Genomic DNA, 23,224 nt, shown 5'->3' on the forward strand with positions numbered 1-23,224 from the left:
TTGCATGTAGTTGATAGGAGGTCACAAACTTGAGTTTTATCTCATCGTGCAAGGGATATTTGTCTATTTAGTCATGTAATTCCAAGGGACACAACAAGGACATTGTGTGTGTATGAGACTAAACATATAACAAAGCTCTTAATCATGTAAATATTATCTACTCTAGCCCCAAGGGGTGCTCATAGTTTTAAAATACATTTACGTAATTTAGAAAAGTTTATGCATATATAGTACCAAAAACGTTTTCTCTAATCTAATGTGGGATATCACAACCACCCATTCATGCATACAAAAATGTCCTTGTTGTATTTCATAAGATTGTAGAGCCAACACGGACAAACATCGCTTGCAAAGCTAAACAAAATTTTACATCAGGGTTGATGAATGATTTTAATACCATTTGAATAACTCACTCTCAATTGTGAAAATATTGTTCACCTTGGGCCAAAGGGTCCTCTCAACTTTAAAATGTGTTTAAATGGTTGTGAGTAAGTCATTACAAATAGTATTAAAATTAATTCCCACTGCCGTAAGAGTTTGTTTGACCTTGTAAGAGGTGTCTATTTATTTTGTCCTACAATTCCATGAGAATGAGGATGTTGTGTGTGTATGGAAGGTAATTGTGATATTTTACATTGAATAAGAGATTTTTTTTTTGAAAATATATATGTATGAGTTCTTGTTAACATTATAGATGAGCTCTAAGCTATGAGGACTTAGAGTAGGTACTATTTACATAGTTGGTTGAAAATCAATACAAATAATATTAGAACCGATCCCCAACCATAATGTGGAAGTTTATCGAGTTGGAAGGAGTGCCTGCTTTTTTGGCCCTACAATCTCGTGGACACAACTAGAATGTTGTATCTACGAGGGGATAATTGTGATATTTTACATCATATAGAAGAAAAATTCTTTAACATTATATATATGTGACATCTTTTTAAATGTGTAGACCTATTTTAAAGCCATAAAAGCTCATTAGACCTAAAGTGAATAATATTTAGATGATTAGGAACCACACCCTTGTATTTTGGGATCAATTTTTCATTCATATACAATTTCTATTTTTTTCAATAATAAATAAATATTTTCCCCTTTGGATACCTTTTTTTAAAACTTTTAAAATTAAAAATTTTAATGTAAAAGTAATATATATTTATAAAGAAAAGTGTATTTAAAAAAAATTGAAATATAAAAAAAAAATTTACCACATCAAATTTGAAAATTTTAAAAGTAAACGTTAAAGATATAAAATAAATTCATAGTGTGTGTAAAAGAGTTCTATTTTTATATAGAATTTATTTGTGTGTTTAGAAAACAAAAAAAAAAACAAAAAAAATATCCGCCTCATAACAAAATAATGGGGCAACCCAAGAAGGGCCCAACAGCTCAATGACCCAACCCATGTATTTACCTTGTACAGACCCATGTGGAAATGCTAAAGCGACGGCTTCAACGACAAAGCCACCATGCTTTCTACAGCTAGGGTCTTCGCCTGCAACTTCAAACCCTCTCAATCTCCGCCATTACGCAGCAAAACCCAGATGGAGGCACGAACCAGAAGCCCACAAATCACCTTCTCGAGATCTGGCTCTCTTTCCCCTCCAAGGGAAAGCCTCAGAGAAGAGAATGGTGGTGGAACTGCCATTGCGTTGCAGGAATGGCAGGGTTGGGGAACAGAGTCTCCGTTACCTGAAAGGGTTGCTGAGATTGTTCATGAATTGAAGTATTTGGAGAAAGACTTCAATGCGGAGATGAGTTTTGGTGGGGTTGGTGGTAAACTGCAGGTATAGGATCAAACCATCTCAATTTCCAGGTTTTTTTTGCTCACCATTTGTTTGTTTTTATTTTATCTAGAAATTTATAGTCTTGTGTTTCTTTTAATCTCTATAGAAGCGTAAGAGGAGAGAAAAAACTTTGAATTTTTATTGTTTGGGAACCTTGAAATGAACATACTGCAGTTAGCTAAGCATAATATACCTATTTGGATAAGTTGAAGTGATTCGAAAGCAGCATGAAAGATGAGATTGCAGATATGGTTTTCTTTTCCTTCTTTCCCCCTCCGTATTCTAGGCTATCGAATTGAGAACAAAGATAATGGGGGTATTTAAGTGGGGTTTTACCAGTGTCATAAACCCATAAACCAAGCCATGGAGATGCCGAAGGAAATATGTAGAGAATAGGATTTAATCTGTGATGCTTTTTTATGATTTGAGGGGTCTTCTAATGAGGTGCACTTAGAGAATTCCTTCCCAAAATGTATCTGTTAAGTGCCAAATGGGATGAATTCAATGTTGGCTACATCTATTTAGGAATTAAAATTCCATATAGGCATATGAATGTGTGCATGCGCCTACGTGTAAAGGGAGTTCAATTCCATGTGGACATACATTTTGATGCTTGTGCCATAAGCAATGTGCATCAACAAGGAATTCAGTTCCATGATGCCATTTGGGTGCATGTAGGATGTAAAAGGAGCTCAAATCCTACAAACCCACATACAATCTTGCACTCATTTTTAGCATTTTTTTAAGCACTCTACTTGCTTTTAAGAGCTAAAACCGATGCAAAAACACCTGCTTTGCTTTAAAAAGTAAGAAAAAGTACTTCGGAAATGCTAACCAAATGTTGTCCTAGAATATTTCTCTGCTTCTGCTAATTTGTTCTCCTTTTCTGAATTAGATATTTTGTTCTTCTAATCGGTATTTTTTTTTTATTGCAACAGTTTCATTTTTGTTGTGGTTCATATTGTGATTTATGGTCATTGTGTGGTTTCTTTATCCTAGTTTGCATGGGCATGGCTCCCTTGACTGCATATTTCTTTATTTTTAAGTTTCTATTTTCAGGGAGATTTCAAGATTCAAGAGGATAAAAAGCACAGAGCAACTTATCAGGCTTTAGGTGATTCTGAGAAAAAGCTCCAATTCTTTTCAGCTCGACAAATAGCATGCCGCTTGCTTGGAAGTAGGGGTTACCTTTGTCAGAAGGTATTTAGTGCCTTCGTAGAACATATTAATGTTTCATGGGAGGTTTTGTTGATTTTTTTATTACCTTTTGAGGTGTCTCTGTAAGAAAGGTAAGTTTGTGTAATGCAGAAGAGCAGAATGTGCCACTGAATGGTTTTAATCAATCATTATTATTATTGTTTTTCTAACTTTTTCATAGGATTTATATCATTTTGCAGTGCTGGCTTGCTCTGGAAGATTGTATGTGTTCTAAAGTGATTCCTTGCGCTCTATGGCATGGCATACGGTTCTGGTTGTATATGCATCCAAAGGTATACATATTATTTAGTCATTCTTGTCTCCTGATCCATGAATGTCTTTGAAAAGATTACTCAACTAATATTCAGCATTGTGCAGGATTTTCTACGGCAGAACAATACTGGAAAGTTGCTGTGGCAAGTGTTTGGTGTTAAAGCTGCAACTTTGTGCCTCTTTGGCATTGCTGAACATGAAGAGATCATGTGGAATACATTTGCACTTGCAGGTTTCAACTAGTTTAGTTATATGCTTTTCTTTGTCATGTCAATTGTCAATGCTCAAATTGAAAATACTGGCTCCATAAAAATAGTCATGTCTTGCATGTTGTAATTCTAGATGTTTGACCAGTTTAAACTAGTGGCTCTGCCAACACTTGTTAGAGTTTTACAACTCTTTTTATTTAAAATAAATTAGAAGTTTCTTTTCCTATAAAAAAAGGAGTATATATTTTATGATTGGGCTCAACTCCAGACAATTTTCCAACAAATCTTTTAGAGTGGGACCTTTTCTCTGATTAGAAAGTATGATACTAAACCATTATAGGTCTTGGCATCTGATTTTTGTTATGTCATGCTTGGGAAGGAAGGAGTACAAAGAGGGTTTCTACAATCTTTCCCTTGATTTGAGCATTCCACCTGTTTCTTATCGTTTTTCCAATCTTCATATAAGTGTTTCAAGATTAAGTTTTCTGTTACTTTTTTGGGTTAAGTGTAATTGTATTAAAGAGAAGAAAGAGTATACATGATGTACACAAAGCAACCAAAAGACCAAAAAAAGGTGCGGGGACACAAAAACCAGCAATTGTGCCTTACAAAGAGCCTACCCAGTCCAAAAATTCTGACAATGACAGAGAACTGTCCCCAATATACAATCTTACCCAATCCCAAAAAAGGTTCAAGAAAGAACTTTTAATTGTTTAGTCCAAGCTTTCATAATTATTGAAGGCTCTCCTATTTCTCTCCCTCCATATGGTCTAGAACACACATAACAGAGCAACCTTCCAAGCTTTTTTTTCTTTTTTTTCCAACAAAAGATCCATGCCAGCTTAAGAGAAACCCCCTGATTGAAGAGTACATCACCCATTGTATGCCGAAAAAAGCAAAAATCAATTGCCACAAATTGCATGCTTTTGTGCAGAAAAGGAGAATATTTTCTGTTAATTATTCTCCAAGCTAAAGCACAATTAATTGCTAATTGGTCAACCAACCGTTTGATATGTTTTATTTGATTCGCTCCCTTGTTGGTTATCTTTTCACACTAGGGGGTTGAAGCTGCTAAATCATTTGGGCTACTGCTAAGTGCCATCTATTCCGTGGAAGAATATTGAATTATTTTAATTAGTGTCAAACCAGCTTCTTTCTTTTTGTCTTGACTGCCAAAAACTTCCCTGTCAATCTCCCACCTCTGTTCCCTGTCCCATGGAGGTGCAGCATGGAGTTACTAACAGGCAATTACAAATTGCTAGTATACCCCCCAAGAAAAGAAAAAAACAAAAAACATATTGGCTATTTCTAAGCTAGAACATGATGGGCAAATCCCATTATCTTCAGCCCTTTTAACATGGTCATGGATAGATAGATGGTACATGCTAAATGCATGCCTGCATAACTCAATTAATCATACAAAATGATGTAGAACTGTACAAAGCTAAAATTTATAATCATTTTGATATATAATTACACTTGGGCTCACACTTAGAGTTGTGAAAGAATTAGGTTCCCTTTCCCTTTTTAGATAATATGTTTGGCTTGTCTAAAAGTTCTGCACATGACTACAAGTCAGCTCTAACAATTAGGAACACAAATGCTCATCTTTTTTAGTTGTATTCCTTGCCACTTCCTCCTTCTGAGAACTTAGAAGTTCGCAAACTACATTAAGTAACATCAGCTTGCTGATAATTTACAAAAGTTATCATCTTTCAAGATCCAATACTCATTTAAGAATAAAAAAAAGGTAAGTATGGGATTTTGATTAGTATGTTAGAATTTGGCTAAAGACAGTATTCTTTCATTGTGGGAAGGGATACACTGTATATTGGGCCATAGCAACAAAGAAAATTTTTTATGTAAGAATTGCCTGTTGGAATTTAATTATTAGCATTAATTATTTAGTTAAGATGACATGTTCAAGCTGTTTTCCCTGTTCTGAGCACTTGGATTTGATTACTTTATATGTGAAATGTGATATATGGTCTCTTAGAACTTAAAGCCCTGTTTGGGATAACTCTCAAATGCTAAAAGAACTCTCAACCATAAGCCCCGCACTTCTCAACATGATTTATCTGCATTTTGGAGAAGCAAGGAGGTCCATGCTTTTTCTCAAATGCAATTTGGCAAACATATTTTATTTTAATTAAAATTTTAAAATGTTAATAATTATCCTTATCTTTAATAAAAAAACATTTAAAAAATACAATTCTCCAAAATTAAATTCAATCACACCACAGTTGTAATAACTTTTACTTATAGTCTACTACTAAATGGAGAAATTCGATGATACCCCAAATAAGGCTTAAACTTTGGTAATGAATGACTTTCACTTGCTTTTTCTGTGTCAATTTCAGGGAAAAGCAATGTTTGGTGCCTTTATCCCAATAAGAATGCGCCAACAAAATCAGTTCAGGATAGCTTTGCTCAGGAATCTTTGGGAGGTCTAGAATGCCCATCAACACAGGTACAGAATATTTTAAGATATTAATACTTTATGAATCTTGGTTCACAGGACATTCTGAATCTCTCTTTACAATTCACAAGTAATTGTTGCAAAGTTGCCCTTGTATTTTGTTTGATAATATTGTGAGTGAGTGGTTTAATCTTGTATATGTGTTTTGAAAAAGATCAGGACATAAACATCTATCAAAAAAAGAAAAGATCAGGACTTAATAAGCTATTGAACTTGTCTCAACAAACTGCATGCCATGAAAATTAACCTGATGAGTTGATTTTTGATGGTCTTATTTTACTATTATTCCTTTAAACATTGAAACTTATCATGATATTCAGCTTGAAAACATTATTACAACAATATTTGGAGTCAGCTATACAAATCTTATTAGACCAATCTGCTATATCTTGGGCAAGATTTTCTGTTTTCAGTCTTCATAACATGTTGCACAGTCTTGACCCACATCTTTTGTTACCTTCCATTGAAACAATTCTTATTGCTTGGTCTCCTATTCTTCTTTGCACATTTGAGACCCCTGGACATGATAGTTTTATGTCAGTGGAGTTGACATATGATCCCATCCTTTTTGGTGTTGCTTTATGTCCATCTCAACATCCTAATGTCAGAAGCATGGCTTTTTAAAAGTTTATTTTCTCAAAGTAGCAATGAAGTTAGGTCATCCGGAATTGGTTTACAACTTTATTCATTGAAGTTGGCCCCTTTGTTGGTGGGTCGGTGGCAATTCGGAGACAATTTGATTAATTGAAGCATCTTTGTAGTTAGAAATAAGGAAAACAAAATCATGCTCATGTTAGAGTTATAGTGAGGTATAAAAGGTTTGTTTTCTGTGTGTATTTGGGGGGAGCAGCCTGGGGGTGCCCAGTGTGGACGGGGGAGTGGCAGCAAGCCATGTGATATCCTTGGGCTATTATGATTGATAAAATAATAGAAAGAGAGTAACCATTCTCTTGCATAATAGAGAGCATAATTTGTTATTAGATTTTGTTTCTTTGTCCATGTAGCTTTAGGTATCTTATTTTGAAATGTCATATTTCTTCTTTCAGTTCAAGGTGGTAATTTCATGTTGATTCTACTGCACAGACAAACAGAGAAAAAATTCTGAACTTTATTTTAATTGATGGCACATGGAACAACTCCGCAGCAATGTTCAGGCGTTTGAAGGTAGCACTAGAATTGCTTAGTTCCTGTTCTCTTGTTCAACTTTTGCATTTTGAAATCAAGATATTTCAACCTCAAGAACAAATGTTATTTTCATGCCTTTCGTCATGTGATATTGACTCCTGTCATGCCACACATATTTAGCCATTGACTACTGATCTCTACTCCTGAGTGGTTCACTAGAAAGCCTATCTAATGTCATAACAAAACAGTTATGTCGGGACCTTGCATGCCAGCTTGGGAATATCTCTATTTCTTTATTTATTTTGTTTCTTTCCCATAGCAGCTGGCTTTTTTGAAAATAGAAAGTAAAGTTTTTGTTGCAATAACAGTTGATACAAATCCTATTGAGATTCACATCTCAAGAGGTTTAGGGCTTGTGCCTTAGAAGATCATGGATAAGCTTGAATTCAGGAACCTCATCTCCTTGTATCATTTTGTAATTCTTATTTTTATATGTTATTATCTTTTATTTTATTCTTATTTATATTTTATTTTCGTTATCCCTGAGGGGTAGCTCAGTTGGTCCGGCCTTGGGTTTGCTCCCCAATGGTCACCGGTTTGAGTCCCCTCAGGGCCACTAGAGGTTTACCTAGTCATTAACTTCAGGGCCCCATGGGATTAGTCGAGGTGCGCGTAAGCTGACCCAGACATATTCAGTTATAAAATATATATATATTTTTGTTTGTTTGTTTGTCACACATTCCAACTTTGAGTTTGACTCATGCATATGTTGTTTTTGTGCAGGAACAAGCAAAGTTAGCTTGGGGAGAGGAGGATCTTCCTTGTATATCTCTGGCCATGGGTGCCTCTGCAATGCATAAACTTCGGTGAGATGTAAAAACAACTTTCAAGTCTCTTGCATGGGCTCCTTCACTTTACATGTTTGTTTGTGTGCTTTCAACTATTAATTATGAAATAATTAATTAATTGTTTTTTAAAATAAGTATTAATTAACTATTCTTTTGTGTCTTAGATCCCCTCAACAGTGTTTTTAGTTGGTACTGGGTACTAACAATTTCTCGTGCTCTGAGAGCAGGCCCCAACCATCTTGGGATCGTACCTGTACAGCAGCAGCAGCCATTGGCCTCCTCTCTGAGCTCCAACTTATTCCAGAGTTTGGCTCATATGGATTGGATAAGCAAGCAGAAGCAGTGGAAGATGCCTTAGCAGTTCTATTAGAAGCACTCACAGCTCGACGCCTTCGCATGGGCAGGTCCATCTCTCGTAAGCAGAGACACAACACTGACATCTGTTAACAACTAACCAAGAATCACATTGTCAGCAGCAGGAGGATGCGTTTTTTAGGTACCAGGTTATTTCAATCTGAACCATCCATAGATTTATAGATGAAATGGTAGTTATGGTCCCATGAACAAACAATCTACATCCTATTCAGATTTGTGATGGTGGTGGTTGTTATTTTGTTACACACGTCCCATGAACAGCAGAAAACATGCAAATCCAGTTTCAGTTGATTAACTTTTTTTTAAAAAAAAATCATAATAGATTTAAAGTGCTATAGTGTTGTCATTTAAGTAACGATCTTCCCCTCAACATTAACAAGTTCCGTTCTTTCTTACAGGTCTCCCTTTGGTTTGCATGGTAACCAAGTCAAGGACCAAGTTATGAGTATGGCATCGTGGACTAGCAACACATTATGTTTCTGCAGTCATTGTATGCTTCAGATACGGTAGGCCCCTCTTTTTTCTTAGAGGGTTTTTGGTAGAATTTAATGTTTAATGACTTAAAGTGACTTTAAGTTATTGTGCTCAAATCATTGAGTCATATTAAGTCATTAAGTTGATTTACCAAAATCATTTTTAAGTTATTAAGTCATATTAAGTCAAGAGGTTGATTTATCAAACACCCCTCTAGTCTCAAACTTTTTAGTTTTGCTTACTGATTGATGTGGTATTGGATCAAAACAGTCGTCACAGTTGAAAGTTCCATTGAACTCATATTGGTTGTATCCATACACTACATACATTGAGAATCCTTCTTTGCAGACAGAATGAAATGATCTTGAACTTAATCAAGTTCAGGTTTGCTTTATACTTTGCAACATAAATGAAATTATATTTTTCTCGAAATCGCTTGAACTTTGCAACATGGGTCCTTTGGGTATGATTTTGTTTGGAACTCTAGATCAATTAATGGAGGTTTGGTGTGGTGCTGATGGGGTGGGGCAATGGTGACTGGGGCTTTGAGGAGGTGATGCCGTTAGCTGAGAGTTGGGAATGCCTCCATTTTTCCAATTTTCAATGGTGTATGGGGTATGGCCCAAGTCATCTTCGAGCTTGAGTTGGGGTTCAAATCATTGTCCCCATCTGAGTTTCTCTTCTTCTACGTATTGTTTGGTTTCAAGAGAGGAAAGAAAAAAATATTCAGAAAAGTATTAAGAGAACAAAAAAATATGTTAAGAAAAATGATTTTTTTTATCTTTATTTTACTGAGAAATATGTAAAAAGATATATATATATATATATATTAAATCATTTAAACTTTATATAGAAAAATAAAATAAAATAAAATGAGTTTAAAATAATATATATTAACAATTTTTTTTCTTTTTTTTTGACCTTTTCTTTTATTTTTATTTTTCATATTTTTTTTTTCAAATTTCAAGAATTAAATCTTATATAAATCTATATGATTAATTTCTATGATTTAATTGACATGTTTATTAAAAGTAAATTTAAAATGATTCAAAAATGAGTCCAATATTTTATATTTATAATTAAGTTAATCATTAAGAGAATTTGAATCAAATTCATGTTATATAAGTTGATAAAAAAAAAAACCTAATTATTAAATAAGGTTATGTAAATCGATACAAATTTGGCCTAAACACGATTATACTCGGTCCAAACCCATAAAATATGTGTTACGTTTGAGTCATGTTTGGGAAATTATATTAAATTTTATTAGAGCAAGGCAAAAGTCCAAAGAAGGTGTGAAATTCATTTTAACATGGGCTTGGGCCTAGGACTGATCCATGGACTTGATTGGACTTGGGCTAAGCCCAAAATTCTGTTTGGCCCTTTAAGTAGCTGTAATGCAATCAAGAAAATATGACACTAGCCAGTAGGCACAACAACTATTAACTAATAACAAAGATTCATTCATGATTTATTTTCCTCTCAGTATTAGGCCATCGATCCAGCTGTCCACCGCTTCTTGATAGGAGGACAGCCGCGTCTTTCTCTGAAAGCCCTTTCTCTCTCTACAATTTTAGAAAGCCTGTGTTCCAATTTGCAAAACCACCAATCCAAGCGGACCTCATCGGAAGAAGAAGGTGGTGGTTCGGGAGCACCGGATCGATCGATAGATCGATCTCCAAACATCAACAATGGCCTTCAATCCATGTTTCTCTTTGCTCCTCCTCTTCCTCCTCACTTGCTTGGTCACCTCCGCTTCCTCTTCTTTCATTTCTCGTAATCTCTCTCTCTCTCTCCTCCGTTTTTTTATATCGATTTGTGTATCTGTTGATTGCTTGATTCATTCTTGAATTCTTTGTGCAGATGACGTCCTTCAATCTCATGAATCTACTGGCCGTACCCTCCTCCAGACCAAAAAGAGTAAGTTCTCCTCCCTCTCTCTTAAAACATAGAACGGAAATTTCAATTTTCGCTGCTTTCAGACCACTTAACTTTGCTGCTATGCAAAATTTCCTCCTGAACGTTTTCATTTATGCTAATCTAGAACCGGGGGTGACCTTTTTGTGTAGAATTTAGGGTCTGTGTATGCAAATACATAATGTCAGATGGCCGTGGAAGCTGACAAGTATTGGAGTCACTATCATAGTAAAACGTTTGGAGTTAGGGGACTATTCTCCTTAGGGATGATTTGGGATTCAGGAACTATTGTGAAAATAATGGCATTTATTAAGTGGGGATCCAAGTTTACATTTTAGATTACAAAAGCAATGCAATGCAATTTTGAAAGACTATTCTGCTATCATGTCATATTCATTTGGAAAACTTGGAAATAATTTTTGAAAAGCCAGTATTTAATTGAAAAATACGGCAGGATCAGGTGTAAGAGAGGTGTGTGGTAGAGGAATTAATTGACTACTTTTGGAATCAATGAAGTGTAAAGGATATATCTAATGAAATGTATAGGATACCTTAGGTTTTGATCATTTGGTCTTAAGAAAAATGAAAATTTGGCTCCTATTTGAGAAATTCGTCACTATCTAGGGTGAGAGAAGGCTGGTGGTAGAGGCATCCATTGACCATTTTGTCCCAAATTTTCTTAGAAGTTGAAAAGTGATTATAGAGTGCTATTCCTAAATTGGAATGGCTTGGACAAAAATATGTCCTGGCTTATTGTGTGAAGATTTGAGCTATGAGAAATTCAAGTGTAGCATGATTTTGTGGTGCTAGTAAGTGATACCTGGAATTGTATTCTTAACAAGGCCAGCCATATAATATCAAATAAGTGTTTTCATGTGAAAAAGAGACTTGATGAGCTATCCATGACATTATTGTATAAGCAACTAGAATTCGTGGGTCTTGCTCAGTCCTGCTTTTTTACATTTAAATCCGGTTGGGGAAAGTTTTGACTTTAGATAATCTCTAGAAGAGAGGATGACCGTTAACAAGTAGATGCTTTCATTGAAAACTTGAGGAGAGTTTATTGATCGTATTCTACTTCCCTGCGCCAAAGCAAATCTTTCAGCTTAGGTTTTTTTTGAGCAATATAGATTAAATAACCAAAAAAAAGGTTATACCAAGTACACAGAAAGTATACATGTGCCCTCCAAAAAAAAAAAAACAAGAAAATCCTCCCCTTATTGGCAACCTAACCTATTGATAAAATCAATCATAGAGGACTCTTGCCCTAGACCCCTTTGGACCATTCTAAAAGGTTACATAGAAAAGAGAACTTTAGCTCTTGATGTAAAAGCTCAACATTTTCAAAAGCCCTTCTAAGCCTCTCTTTCCAAATAGTCCAAAACAAACAAAAAGGAGCAACATTTCATGCCTTCATTCTCCTTTTTCCAACAGAGCGGTTGTGCCAACTAAGAAGCGTTGCTTGGACTAAGGTACACCCAAGCCACTCCAAACAAGGAGAAGACCAACTACCGTAACATACTTGCTTTAAAACAATGAAGAAGGATGTGGTCACAAGATTTCTCCTTGCCTTTGCGTAGAAAACATTTGTTCACCAATGCCAACCCTCTCCTCTTCAAGATGTCCATAGTTAGAATCCCTTTCCATGTTGCTTCCCAAATGAAAAATCTCACTTTTGTTGGAGCCTAAGAATTCTAAATAAGCATGGCTGGGAAAGATTCTGAAACCCTCTAAACCATCCCATCATAGAAAAATTTAACTAAAAATTTGTCACCTTCATGGCCATCCACGCTGCCTTATCATCTACCTCCCTATTCACTAATTTACCTTGCAAATGCAAAAGAAGTACTTCAACACAACCCAACTTCCAATCATGGAAATTCCTTACAAAATGAGGGTTCTAGGGCTCAAACACAAAAGAAGTGCTCCAGCTTAGGTTAGCATGTACATAAGTGAAGACTCAATGCCTTTGTTTGATTTTGTAGATTAGATGGGGTTTTGTTGAGAGTGAGGGTGGTTTTTTGTGTCCTTTCTTTTGAGGCCTGCCTTTCGGTGCTCCTTGTGTATGTTCTATGTGCTTTGGTGTATTTTTTACTATTTTTAATTTATGCATACCTATCTTTACTTATGAAAAAAAACTAGCTTACTCTTGCCTTTTAGCGTGACTTCTTGCATTGTGATATGGTTAAATTGGTTATTGATTTTTTTTTTATTTTTTTATTTTTTTATTTCTTTTCACCTGTAGTTTTTGTGTAGGTGTTTTCACCTTTACTTATTTTAACAACTACCAATTCATATTATTTGTATTAATACTTGTTTATTTTATTTTTAAGACAGTTCTGTTCAAACATTGGTTGATTGTTGTTGGTTTTTTGGTTTAGTTTTAATGATCAGGGATAAGACAAAAATGGAAAATTTTGCATTTTGTCCTCATAACATGTCTGTATGTTGATGGATTACAATATCAGAACTTTTATCATGTAGATAGAGGATTTAATTATCAAATGATAAAAAAAGTTCATGTATTCGTGAAACTGTATATGTTTTTATGCCTGTTTGATTATTTATCGCTGTTTGGATCTGAAAATGTTATGGGGAAATAAAAAAATAAAAATGCTGGAAATGAATAAAAAGAGGATATTTAAAGTGATTTTCAGTGTTTTCCATTCATTACTCTTGTTTTTCCCATGATTGATCCAAATGGAGTGTTGTGGGGGCTGGTGGTCGGGATTTTCATTGGAGAAGCCATTCTAAACTGCAGCTGAAAGATGCATTGCAGATGTTAAATGATCAAGGCATCTCTGAAAGAGTGTTTGATATTTTTCTTTCACCATATGCAGGTTGCCCTGTGAACTTTGAATTTTTGAATTACACAATCATCACAAGCCAGTGTAAAGGACCCCAGTACTCACCCAAGCTCTGTTGTGGTGCCTTTAAGGACTTTGCTTGCCCTTATGCTGATGAGTTGAATGATCTGACAAATGATTGTGCCTCAACCATGTTCAGCTACATAAACCTCTATGGAAAATACCCACCTGGCCTGTTTGCTAGCGAGTGTCGAGAAGGAAAGGAAGGTCTGGAGTGTCCTGCTCAGGCACCATCAACTGAATCAGCTAAAGATTCCGTTAATGCAAGCAGAGGTCAGATAGTCTCTTCTTACTCAATGCTGACACTGTTGGCTGGCTTCCTAGTGTTATTATTCCACTTGTTTTGAAAGATGAAATATGACTGCCCACATGTATTGTCTTACATATATATTTTTTCATCTAAATATTTTGAAAATTCATGGTCTCCTCTTAAGGTCAGGTTGCCCAGTCGGGATGTTTTCTCTGCTCTGTATGCTAGAGTTTGTATTCTTTATTACAACTGCTCAGACAATGTAATTTAATTATCTATTTGTTTGTGCATTAGTAGATTCATGCCCATTATTTGAATCTGAACTCTTTCTTTCCCCTGCAATCTACATAGTGCGTGCCCTCAACTTCAGTTTTGATGTGGTCCCATTGGGCCACTTGACTTTATAGAATTCTCAAATATCCTGGATGTTTGCGCTGACGATTCTCCTTTAATCACTCGATGTGAACCAAATGTGACTGAATGTTTGCAGTTGTCAAGAATTTTGTTTAATAAATAAGATGAAAGAAAAAGGAAGAGATGTGCCCTCTTTTGTCGCCTTGGCCAATAATAGATCATCCCGACTAAAGGGGTCGCATTGATCCATTACAGATCAGCTCAAAAGTGCCCCTTTCTATTATGATAGAGGCGGATGGTAGGGCTAGGGCAAGGGCAAGGATAATCTTCTTGCTTGGACGGTGAGAAGTAGGTCCACTATCTTCCATTATTTACCTATCAGAAAAGAAAAGAATTTTGCTTGCCCATGTTCCTGTCTAAAATAGAAAATGGAATCAGGAAAAGTCTGAAACTTTTCATGCTAAGGCTACTAAATATTGAGAATGTTGGGCTACTAAGTCATGCTATTAAAGAATTTATAGAGCATGAACTGAACAAGCGGAGTGGATCAGCAATAGCCCATGTCCCAGTGCTGAAAATGGCCAAGCATAGCTGAACTTGATCGGGCTGGGTGTGTTTGGTGGAATAGCCTACTTTATTTTGCAGATTATATAAATAATATGCTTATTCCTAATTATGTTGAAATGAGCAATGTCAAACATTCCTAAGGAGCATATTTTATAGCATAAAGACATGAGACTAGAAACAACTTGCAAAATCCAAGATTTGAATGGCAGGAGCACCTGATTCAAAATGTTGTTCCATCTGGTCGAACAATAATTTTTTTGACTGTTCGCGCACACAAGCATTTGACCCGGAAGAGAAGGAAGCAGCTCTCTCTCTCTCTCATGATTTATGTTGTAAGATACTTACCCTTCCATGTTTCAATAGTAAAGTTGAACCACCGTCACCAACTGCTCCTATGCTTTTCACCACAAAGTGGGGCTGGTTTTTCTTACTCGTAGGAACCGAGAAATTGGCAGGTGGGCATGCCGACAGTCTCCATTATTGAAGGGTAGAGCAGGATTCACTTACATTTCTTCACAATGCTCTCTGGGGGCAGAGGGAATTGGCATGTGGACAACGTATATTATTGGATGGTTCTTCAAATACGCATTTTACTTGGGGGATGATATCCAACGTGGGGACCCCCCACTGACGCTGCCAACTACCATTATGCAGCTTCCTTGTGACTTTCCATGTGCTCCCTCATTCGCCAAAATTTCTAACTCTTGGTGGTGGGAAAGGGTCCTTGTGTTTTGGTTAAGTAGTTGATGCACGAGTGGCGTTGTGGCCTAACCAGAAGAAGCGAAACAAAGAGGTGGGGGAGGAAAAAGGGAAAAGAAAGATCCATCAAAGATGCATGATTTAAGCAAAAGGAGGATTAGAAAGGGAAACTTCGAAGAAAGTAAGGATGTCCATTTAAAGACGCTCCACCATACTATTACCACTAACATTTATGGTCTTGAGAATGACAAGGTATATATCCATCCAAAATAAGATACAAGATGAAATTTAGATTAAAAAAAAAAAAAAACAATAGGATCAAAACAAATACTATGTCCAAAAGACCCTAGCCATGAAGCAATGAAACCCAATTGCTTTGACATGCAGCGATTGGTTCATTGCCTTGAGATGTACAGATCCACTGCCATAACGGGACCCTCAAGATTAAGATGGTAGAATTTGGATCCACCAAGTATTCCATGGTTCAAGGCCTTTTCCTTTTCCTTTTCAAGGAACAACCTTCACATATCCTCATTCCGTAGATGAAGAGGCAAACCACCCTTCAAACCTTCCCTGCAGTTGACGAAAGATTACCAAAATTTGCATTCTTAGTGGAAAAAGAAGAGAAATATAAAAGTAAGAACCGACAATCTTGGACAATAGAGAGAGAGAGGAGAGAGTACATCCAAACATTCACTAAATTTTTCCTTTTGTTATTATTATATGAGTACCAGTACAACTTAAGTCAACCAATCATGTCAAGACACCTGGAAATCAGTTGTACACTTGATTTTCTCATACAACTCCCCACAAACCAACAGGCAACAAGTGCAAAATTGAGGAAAATTATCCCAAAACCCCAAACACACAGTGTTCGTCCCTTTCCCCTCTGAAAAATAAAAGGAAGAGAATCTAGCAATACGTAACAATTAAGTTGTTCTTTTCTGGTGATGAAGCCCTGAATCTCCAAATCTTTTATCGGTGAGCAGTGACCAGGGTTTCAATGAACCTCAACCCATCGAACCTTGGCGCAAATCTATCCGCGGAGGACGATCTTTGTGATTCTGAATTTTCAATATCTTTCCCCGCAACAGCCTCCTGTAAGATCAGACGTGAGCAACGGACAAAAGAAAATTATGATTAGGAATTTTTATTTTTATTTTTGAATTGATGTGACAGAAAAATATAACGATTTTTATTGGATAGATAAAAAATTCCGGAAAAATATGTAGACAAAGCAAAAGAAAGACCGCTCTGTTAACAAATAATACACAAGAAAAAGTCTCTGTTTGGAGTCCGAGAAAAAGGAGAGGAAACGGAAGCAAAAAAAAACTCTTTTAAAGACGACTTTAAAAGAAAATTTGTTTGGCTATACAGAAAATAGAAGAGAGTAAAACAGGTCTTGGGATGTTACAAGCTAAACTGTGGCTCTTGGGCTGAGAATTGAGGATTTTACTCGTCAGACCCAAAATTTCCCTCCTTTCTTTTTCCAGGCAGCCAAACAGAGAAAAAGTCAACGAAATTCACAGAAACCAGATAGCTATTTCAGATAAAAGAAAGGTAAAGAAGAAAAAGAGAAAGGAAAACACCAAAATTTCGGCCCAATTCTTACATCGCGAGAAAGTTGAATCTTTGAATTGCAGAGGAAACCCGAAGAGGACGGCGCAGAGATTGCAGTAGCAGAGGCCGCGGCAACGGAAGCCGCAAAGAATCCTGATTTCTTCATCGTTGAAGCAGAAGATCTCTGATTGGAGGAAACTTGGCAATTTTCCGGGAAAATTTTTTCTCGGATGAAAATTAAGAGAGAGAAAGGTGTGGGAAAGTATGGAAAGTGAAAAGGCCTTGACGGCATATTTATAGGGTGGAATGCCGCAGTGGTAACTCTGAAATTTTAAGCGGCAACCATTTTCCACTTTTACATATCAAATTACATTTTTACCCTCACGTACTGTCAATGAATTTGTTTTAATTGGCTGTAGCTTTTCTCAATTGACCATGGTGCCCTTAATTTGTTTTTTACTGGTTCGCATTCAGCTCATAAATTAGCATCATATCAATTTTTTTATTTTTTATTTTTACTATCTAAACTCATATCTAATTTAAGATTTATACAAAATTTGATATGGATCATAATTGAATTTAATAATTTTAAATTAATTTTTCTCAAATTTATAGTATTCTCTAAAAAGATGGAAATAATTGCAATATTTTTTAAAAAAAATTAATATTGCATCCTCTTTTGACTTCATGCCAAATTTGACCGTTATCAAGAGATTTTGACTTCATCCCAAATTTGACCGTGTAGATTAGGTCAATCCTTCTTGGATGAGCAAATCAGCTATGATTCTAAGCCAAAGAATTTAATAGATAGAGTTTTTCTTTTCGAGATTCTAAGACATTGTTTGGCATTAGTTATGAGGGGCACAATAATAGTGATAGTTGTTTATTGGTTAAGTCTTGCCTTAGAAATAAGTACTACATTGATGGTGTTGTCCATTTTATTAATGGAATTCTCTAGAAGGTTGAACTTTCTTTTTATTTGGAAAAGTGTGCGCGTTAAGACAATGAAAAATGTCTTATTAAGGTAATGGTGATGACGAATCAACTTGATGATGGAATAATTCTCATAAAAGTTTTCTTCAAGTCACGTGTAGTGTCTTAGTTAGATTAGGCTACCCAAGAGAATTTTGGGGAATACATTGTATTCTTGTCTCTAGTGCATGAATATTGGACATTTATAACGAACCTTAAAAAACGTCTTATTAAGGTAATGATAATGGTGATATGATGAAAATTTTCTCTATAAGTTTCCTTCATGTCACATGTAGTGACTTAATTGGGTTAAGCTATTCAAGAGAATTTGGGGAAATTTCTCGTATTTTTGTCTCTAGTGCATGAATATTGAGCACTCTGAACGAACCTTGAAATAGTTGTATTTCCGTGACTTCTTCAATGTATCTTGCCCTTACAATTAATAATAATAAACAAAATTTGGATTCTTTGGCCAGGGTATGGTAAAGAAATTGATTTGATTTTTTACACATAACAAAATTAAAATGGAGCTATTAGTATTAGCCGGAAAGGGGAGGGGTAGTTTAGTAATAACAGGATAGAATTCTAGAAGGCGTGGAGCAAGTAGCAGGGGCAATTCAGTAATAGAATAATTGAAAGAGGTTCTCCGCGGCACCTCGAGAGTTGATATTTTCAAGGAGACTGTTTTGAAAGCTAGTTTTGATAGGCCGATCTTTTCAAGTGACAGTCAATAGTAGTGCGACAAGTGTATGGCTCCGATACCACCACGCCAGCACTCACTTGTTTCACAAGTCATAAATGGATATTCCAAATGGCGATATGAGAAAGATTCTGAAGTTTGGAGTGTTTAGTTTCCAATCCTACCCCTGTTGTTATTTCATAATGACCTTACTGTCCCTGATATTTTATCATTCGTCCGTCCACCATCCGAAGTCATTGGAAAAGGGCCCAAGATATTCTCCCCTACCAAAGGTTGATTTTGTGCATGAAGATGAAATTTTAAAATATAAAAATAATAAAATTTTATTTTATCAATTTATGGGTTTTTACTTTATTTTATTTTATTTAGGATAGCCTTGTCAATTTTATTTTTTTACTTTATTTGATGGGAATGTGTAGGTTAATATTAGAACAATCTAGTACATGTCAAAATAATAGTGCTCAAAATAACCTTATTTTATTTTATTTTTCTTTAAATTAGATTAAAATTGAATTTAAAAATACAATTTGTATAGAAATTAGAAATTGCAATTTCAAATGCAATTTTTAAATTTGTATTAATAAGTCATAGTTTTAGGATATGGTTTTTAATAAGTTTTATGGAAAAAAAAATTGAAAGATAAATTATGACAAAAAAAAAAAAAACCATTTTGATTGTTTTTCAAAATCAAGACAAAGGAAAGAAAAAAAATATACTAACCAAAATAATTTTCTCAAGTTTTTTTAAATGAAAAATAGCAAAGACAATTAAATATAATTAAAATTATGTATTTTAAGCTTATTTAATATTTATATAATAAAAATAAATAAATAAAATTTACATAAAATAATTTATTTAATTTAAATCTTTTTTTTTCCATTTTTCCTCTTTAATCTTTCTTTATCTCCTATTTTTCCCCAGCAAGCATATCCTTTTATGTTTTAATGGTCTAAAATCAATCCTCTCAAGAGAGAGAGAGAGGTGGAGGGGCATTAAGGTAATTTGAGTAGGGGGCATGAATCACGATCAGCCGATACTTTATTGGAGCGGTTATGGTTCCTCGACAAAGAAGATGAACAAACATCCAAACCATGACACGTGTAACATCAACTGTCTCGTCAACCACTCTTTTTTTTTTTTAAATAGAATTTAATTTAAATAAAAAATGTTGGGTTGGCAGTTTAGGGTTTTTTACTGCTTCCATTTTTTTTTTCTCTCTCTCTTTGTGGATGGTGAAGAGACGCTGACTTGTCATTTTCCTCGAACTTAAAACTTAAATCGCCCACACCACTGGGCCGTGACACTTGACAGTGGACCCCATGGAATTTTTAGGGGTATTTACAAATTTGCCAAAATAAATTCTATTTTTTAAAATTAAAATGAGAAATATGATTTTTTTTAAAATAAAAACTCCCTTCACAAAACATTTTATACCTATTTTACATCAAAATATATTTTTTTTAAAAAGGGTAATTCATCCATTTAAGATATTTAAACATGTGGAGATTACTTGTTCAAAATGACAAATATTTTGATTTTTTTTATAAAAAAAATTGGGTTTTGGCTTCCAATTTTTTAGAGACGTGAAATGAAAAAGTATGAGTAGAATATTTCGAATTAGCTTTGTAAAACAATAGATTCCAAGGACCCAATATCCATAAATATCTAAAGAAAAGTAGCAACTAGCAATTTGAGATGGAGAAATTTCAAGACCTAAAAAATGGTTGGCAGGAACCAACTCCAAGTTGGCCCATGAAATTGGCTAATACCTCCACCACTCACTGTCACAACTCACGAGTATAGATGCCCACTAAATACATTTTTGATTTATCACATCATATGGAATTGGGTTCACCTTTACCAAATCCAGAGACAACAAATAGGTATGGTATGTATGTACACATATAGGGTAAAAATACGAAACATGGGATAACTTGTTATTGAAATGTTTTAGAGTGTGATTCATCAGTGTTTGTTTTTTTTTATTGAATAGAAAAAGTCAAAATATTTGACTTTTTCTATTCAACCAAAAGTGATTCATTAATATTCGATTAATATAATTAAATTAAACTTATTCACAATAAATTCACTTTAGTTGTATGGGTTGATATCAATATATTACTTTGGATTAAATAAATAAAAAAAGTCAAAATGTCACCTAAGATTGTTATAAACAATTTTATGCTTACTAATATTTAAAAGCATGATTCTCTAGTACTTTTGCACAAAACAGGTTATTTAGGCTATGTTTGGTTCCCGGAAAATTTGAGAGAAAATGCGAGGGAAAGAAAATACGAAGGAAAAGTAGAAGGAAAGAAAAAGTGAAGGAAAATAAAAAAATAGATTAAAAGTTGATAAATTATTTTTTTTGTTACTTCAAACTCATTTTATTTATTTTAACTCATCAATATAAAGATTAAATAATTTAAAAATACATAAGTTTTTAATTAGTTTTAATTATATTTGATTTTCTTTGATATTTTTTATAAGACAACCAAACATGAGAAAATCATTTTCCTTAGCATTTTTTTTCTTTCCTTTGTACTTTCCGGGAACCAAACATAACCTTAGGGTCTTAAAACTTTTTTAAAAAGGAAGCTATCAAAGAGGTACCTACCGAATTCTCGATCCCCATTATTGGAAGTGTACAAAAAAGCCTATATCATAGGATGAGGATAAAAAAATAAAATTCGATACAAATGAATGAAACCGAAGTATAAAATAATACCTAAATGCATACATGATACAATCTTATTGATCACGTTTTTTAATAGGTATCTCTTAGGTAATCCAAAGACTAAGAATAAGAAACATGGGTTGACTTTAGATTGGCACATATTATTGAAATGTTTTAGAGTGTGATTCATCATGGATTAAGACTGTCATAAACAATTCTATTTAAAACAATACCTATATGCATACATGATATGATCTTATTGATCATGTTTTTTAATAGTAATCTCTTATGTCTTGTAACAAGACCTCTTTGGTATGATAGTTGGACCTTTTTTTTTTTTCTTTGAATATATTAAATAGTAACTTTTACTTTACAAAGATATGCCAATGAAGTGGTGGGCAAAGGTTAAAAGGGTATGCAATGAGGTAATCCAATATGTTTCCTAATTGAATTGGACCACATTCACTAGTCTTATTTCACTGCATCTATTAAGGGTGTGTGGCTTCTTGTGTGTAACTATTGCCCCTAATGTTTATCTTCAGAGTAGGAAAGTTGGACCCAAGTCCCGGGAGTGATCTCATCCGGCCCTCCAAAAATGACTAATTCCCTTTTAAAATTTTGCAAGCGTGCCTACCAGTCTACAATATCTATTTCCCATATGTCGACGGTTGTAAGTTGGGAGATGCCAGGTCATGACACTGATTGCCTAGTCAGAACTGATGGAAAAGATAAAAAGAAAATGAGCAGAATTGATATATGTAGAGACAAATGAAAGACTTGTTAGGTAGAAGGGTGTGGTGTAATGATGCTAGGAATGGCAACGGGGCGGGTTGCCCCCATCCCAACCCCGCCCCGTTTAGCAAAACCAATTCCTATCCCCGTCCCGTTTAAAAAATTAAACGGGGCAGGGCGGGACGGGTTTGGATATTGCCCCATCCCGCCCCGCCCCGTTTACATATAAAATTAAATTTTAATTTTAATTTAATTTAAAATTTAAAATTAAGTTAATTTAAAATTTTATTTTACTATTTTTAATATATAGATAATAATAAATTTTTTAATAAAATAAGTTATAAAAAATATAATAATTTTATTATTTATAAAATATATTTATTTTAATGTAATTAAAATTTTTTAAAGTAATTTAAAAAAAGAAGCTAAACGGGGCAGGGCGGGGCGGGTATGGGGCAATACCCGAACCCGCCCCGAGTTTTAAAAAAAAATCTCATACCCGTCCCAAACCCGTTTAATAAATTTTAACCCCATCCCTTTAGGGACTAGGCAAGTACCCAAAAAAACCCGCCCCATTGCCATCCCTAAATGATGCTTGGAATATTACAGAGATTACATGTGAGAAGTCCAAGCCACTGCTTTAGTGGACTAGGCTTTGAGGCTTACATAATGGGAAATACTAAGGGATCGAATCGTCACCTATCAAACTCGCCATGTAAGCTATCGGAGATATGTGGTAAAATCTAGACCGTTGAATAAAAATATAAATTAATGAGACTAAGATACAAGGATATAAAAGAGTTGAACCCAAAAAACGCACGATTGACACTATCTGATTAATGGTGCTTTTTCGATATCTACAGGAGAAGTTAAAGTATGTGCCTTAAATACACTCAATACCATATGATAACAAAGAAGATTATGATGGAACATGGCCAGAAAGCAATTGAAAGAACATCTAAAGGAGGTAAAAAGTAATGGGTAATAGTTGTTTTTAAGTGATGACATGAGCAGTGATGAAGTTTGTGTGGATAAAATGGTGGGAGTTGTATTCCCTTTGATAAGACACTAGTTTTTTTATTGTGTTTAGGCCGAAAGTGGCTACCACCATCGACCACCAGCTGCTGTGAACTTCAATTTATGACCTCACTTTGCCTGG

General features: G+C 34.8%; 3 protein-coding genes across 6 annotated transcripts; 2 read left to right on the plus strand and 1 right to left on the minus strand.

Moving 5' to 3' along the window:
* The first annotated feature begins 1,424 nt into the window (after nt 1–1,424).
* On the plus strand, nt 1,425–9,166 carry LOC117927323. 4 transcript variants are annotated; one of them, XR_004653318.1, is made up of 9 exons: nt 1,426–1,790; nt 2,850–2,990; nt 3,188–3,280; nt 3,366–3,492; nt 5,830–5,939; nt 7,032–7,112; nt 7,857–7,939; nt 8,149–8,424; nt 8,695–9,166. XR_004653318.1 is itself a non-coding variant. In XM_034846807.1 (9 exons), the coding sequence occupies exons 1-8, from the start codon at nt 1,473–1,475 to the stop codon at nt 8,366–8,368; spliced, it is 1,173 nt and encodes a 390-aa protein (XP_034702698.1). In that variant the 5' UTR covers nt 1,427–1,472; the 3' UTR covers nt 8,369–8,417; nt 8,695–9,164. The 4 variants fall into 4 exon arrangements, 3 of the variants coding, with proteins under 3 accessions (XP_034702700.1, XP_034702699.1, XP_034702698.1); XM_034846807.1 differs by having other exon boundaries at nt 1,427–1,790; nt 8,149–8,417; nt 8,695–9,164; XM_034846809.1 differs by lacking the exon at nt 8,695–9,166 and having other exon boundaries at nt 1,425–1,790; nt 8,086–8,239.
* Nucleotides 9,167–10,260: 1,094 nt separating this feature from the next.
* LOC117926918 (GPI-anchored protein LLG1-like) lies at nt 10,261–14,127 on the plus strand. Its single transcript, XM_034846238.1, has 3 exons — nt 10,261–10,546; nt 10,634–10,690; nt 13,528–14,127. The coding sequence occupies exons 1-3, from the start codon at nt 10,462–10,464 to the stop codon at nt 13,899–13,901; spliced, it is 516 nt and encodes a 171-aa protein (XP_034702129.1). The 5' UTR covers nt 10,261–10,461; the 3' UTR covers nt 13,902–14,127.
* A 1,989-nt stretch (nt 14,128–16,116) lies between these two features.
* Nucleotides 16,117–17,253, minus strand: LOC117926919. Its single transcript, XM_034846240.1, has 2 exons — nt 17,037–17,253; nt 16,117–16,522 (listed from the first exon to the last, which is right to left on the minus strand). The coding sequence occupies exons 1-2, from the start codon at nt 17,148–17,150 to the stop codon at nt 16,400–16,402; spliced, it is 237 nt and encodes a 78-aa protein (XP_034702131.1). The 5' UTR covers nt 17,151–17,253; the 3' UTR covers nt 16,117–16,399.
* Nucleotides 17,254–23,224: the final 5,971 nt, after the last annotated feature.

The sequence above is a fragment of the Vitis riparia genome, chromosome 12 (genome assembly GCF_004353265.1).
Source record: "Vitis riparia cultivar Riparia Gloire de Montpellier isolate 1030 chromosome 12, EGFV_Vit.rip_1.0, whole genome shotgun sequence".
Classification (NCBI taxonomy): Eukaryota; Viridiplantae; Streptophyta; class Magnoliopsida; order Vitales; family Vitaceae; genus Vitis; species Vitis riparia.

Coding starts and splice junctions, on each gene's coding strand:
- LOC117927323 (XM_034846807.1), top strand. CDS start 1,473: ATGCTTTCTACAGCTAGGGTCTTCGCCTGCAACTTCAAACCCTCTCAA. Junction 1,791..2,849: donor GGGTTGGTGGTAAACTGCAG/GTATAGGATCAA, acceptor TTCTATTTTCAG/GGAGATTTCAAGATTCAAGA. Junction 5,940..7,031: donor TAGAATGCCCATCAACACAG/GTACAGAATATT, acceptor TCTACTGCACAG/ACAAACAGAGAAAAAATTCT.
- LOC117926919 (XM_034846240.1), bottom strand. CDS start 17,150: ATGAAGAAATCAGGATTCTTTGCGGCTTCCGTTGCCGCGGCCTCTGCT. Junction 16,523..17,036: donor AGATTCAACTTTCTCGCGAT/GTAAGAATTGGG, acceptor CTGATCTTACAG/GAGGCTGTTGCGGGGAAAGA.
- LOC117926918 (XM_034846238.1), top strand. CDS start 10,462: ATGGCCTTCAATCCATGTTTCTCTTTGCTCCTCCTCTTCCTCCTCACT. Junction 10,547..10,633: donor TTCCTCTTCTTTCATTTCTC/GTAATCTCTCTC, acceptor TTCTTTGTGCAG/ATGACGTCCTTCAATCTCAT. Junction 10,691..13,527: donor CCTCCTCCAGACCAAAAAGA/GTAAGTTCTCCT, acceptor CACCATATGCAG/GTTGCCCTGTGAACTTTGAA.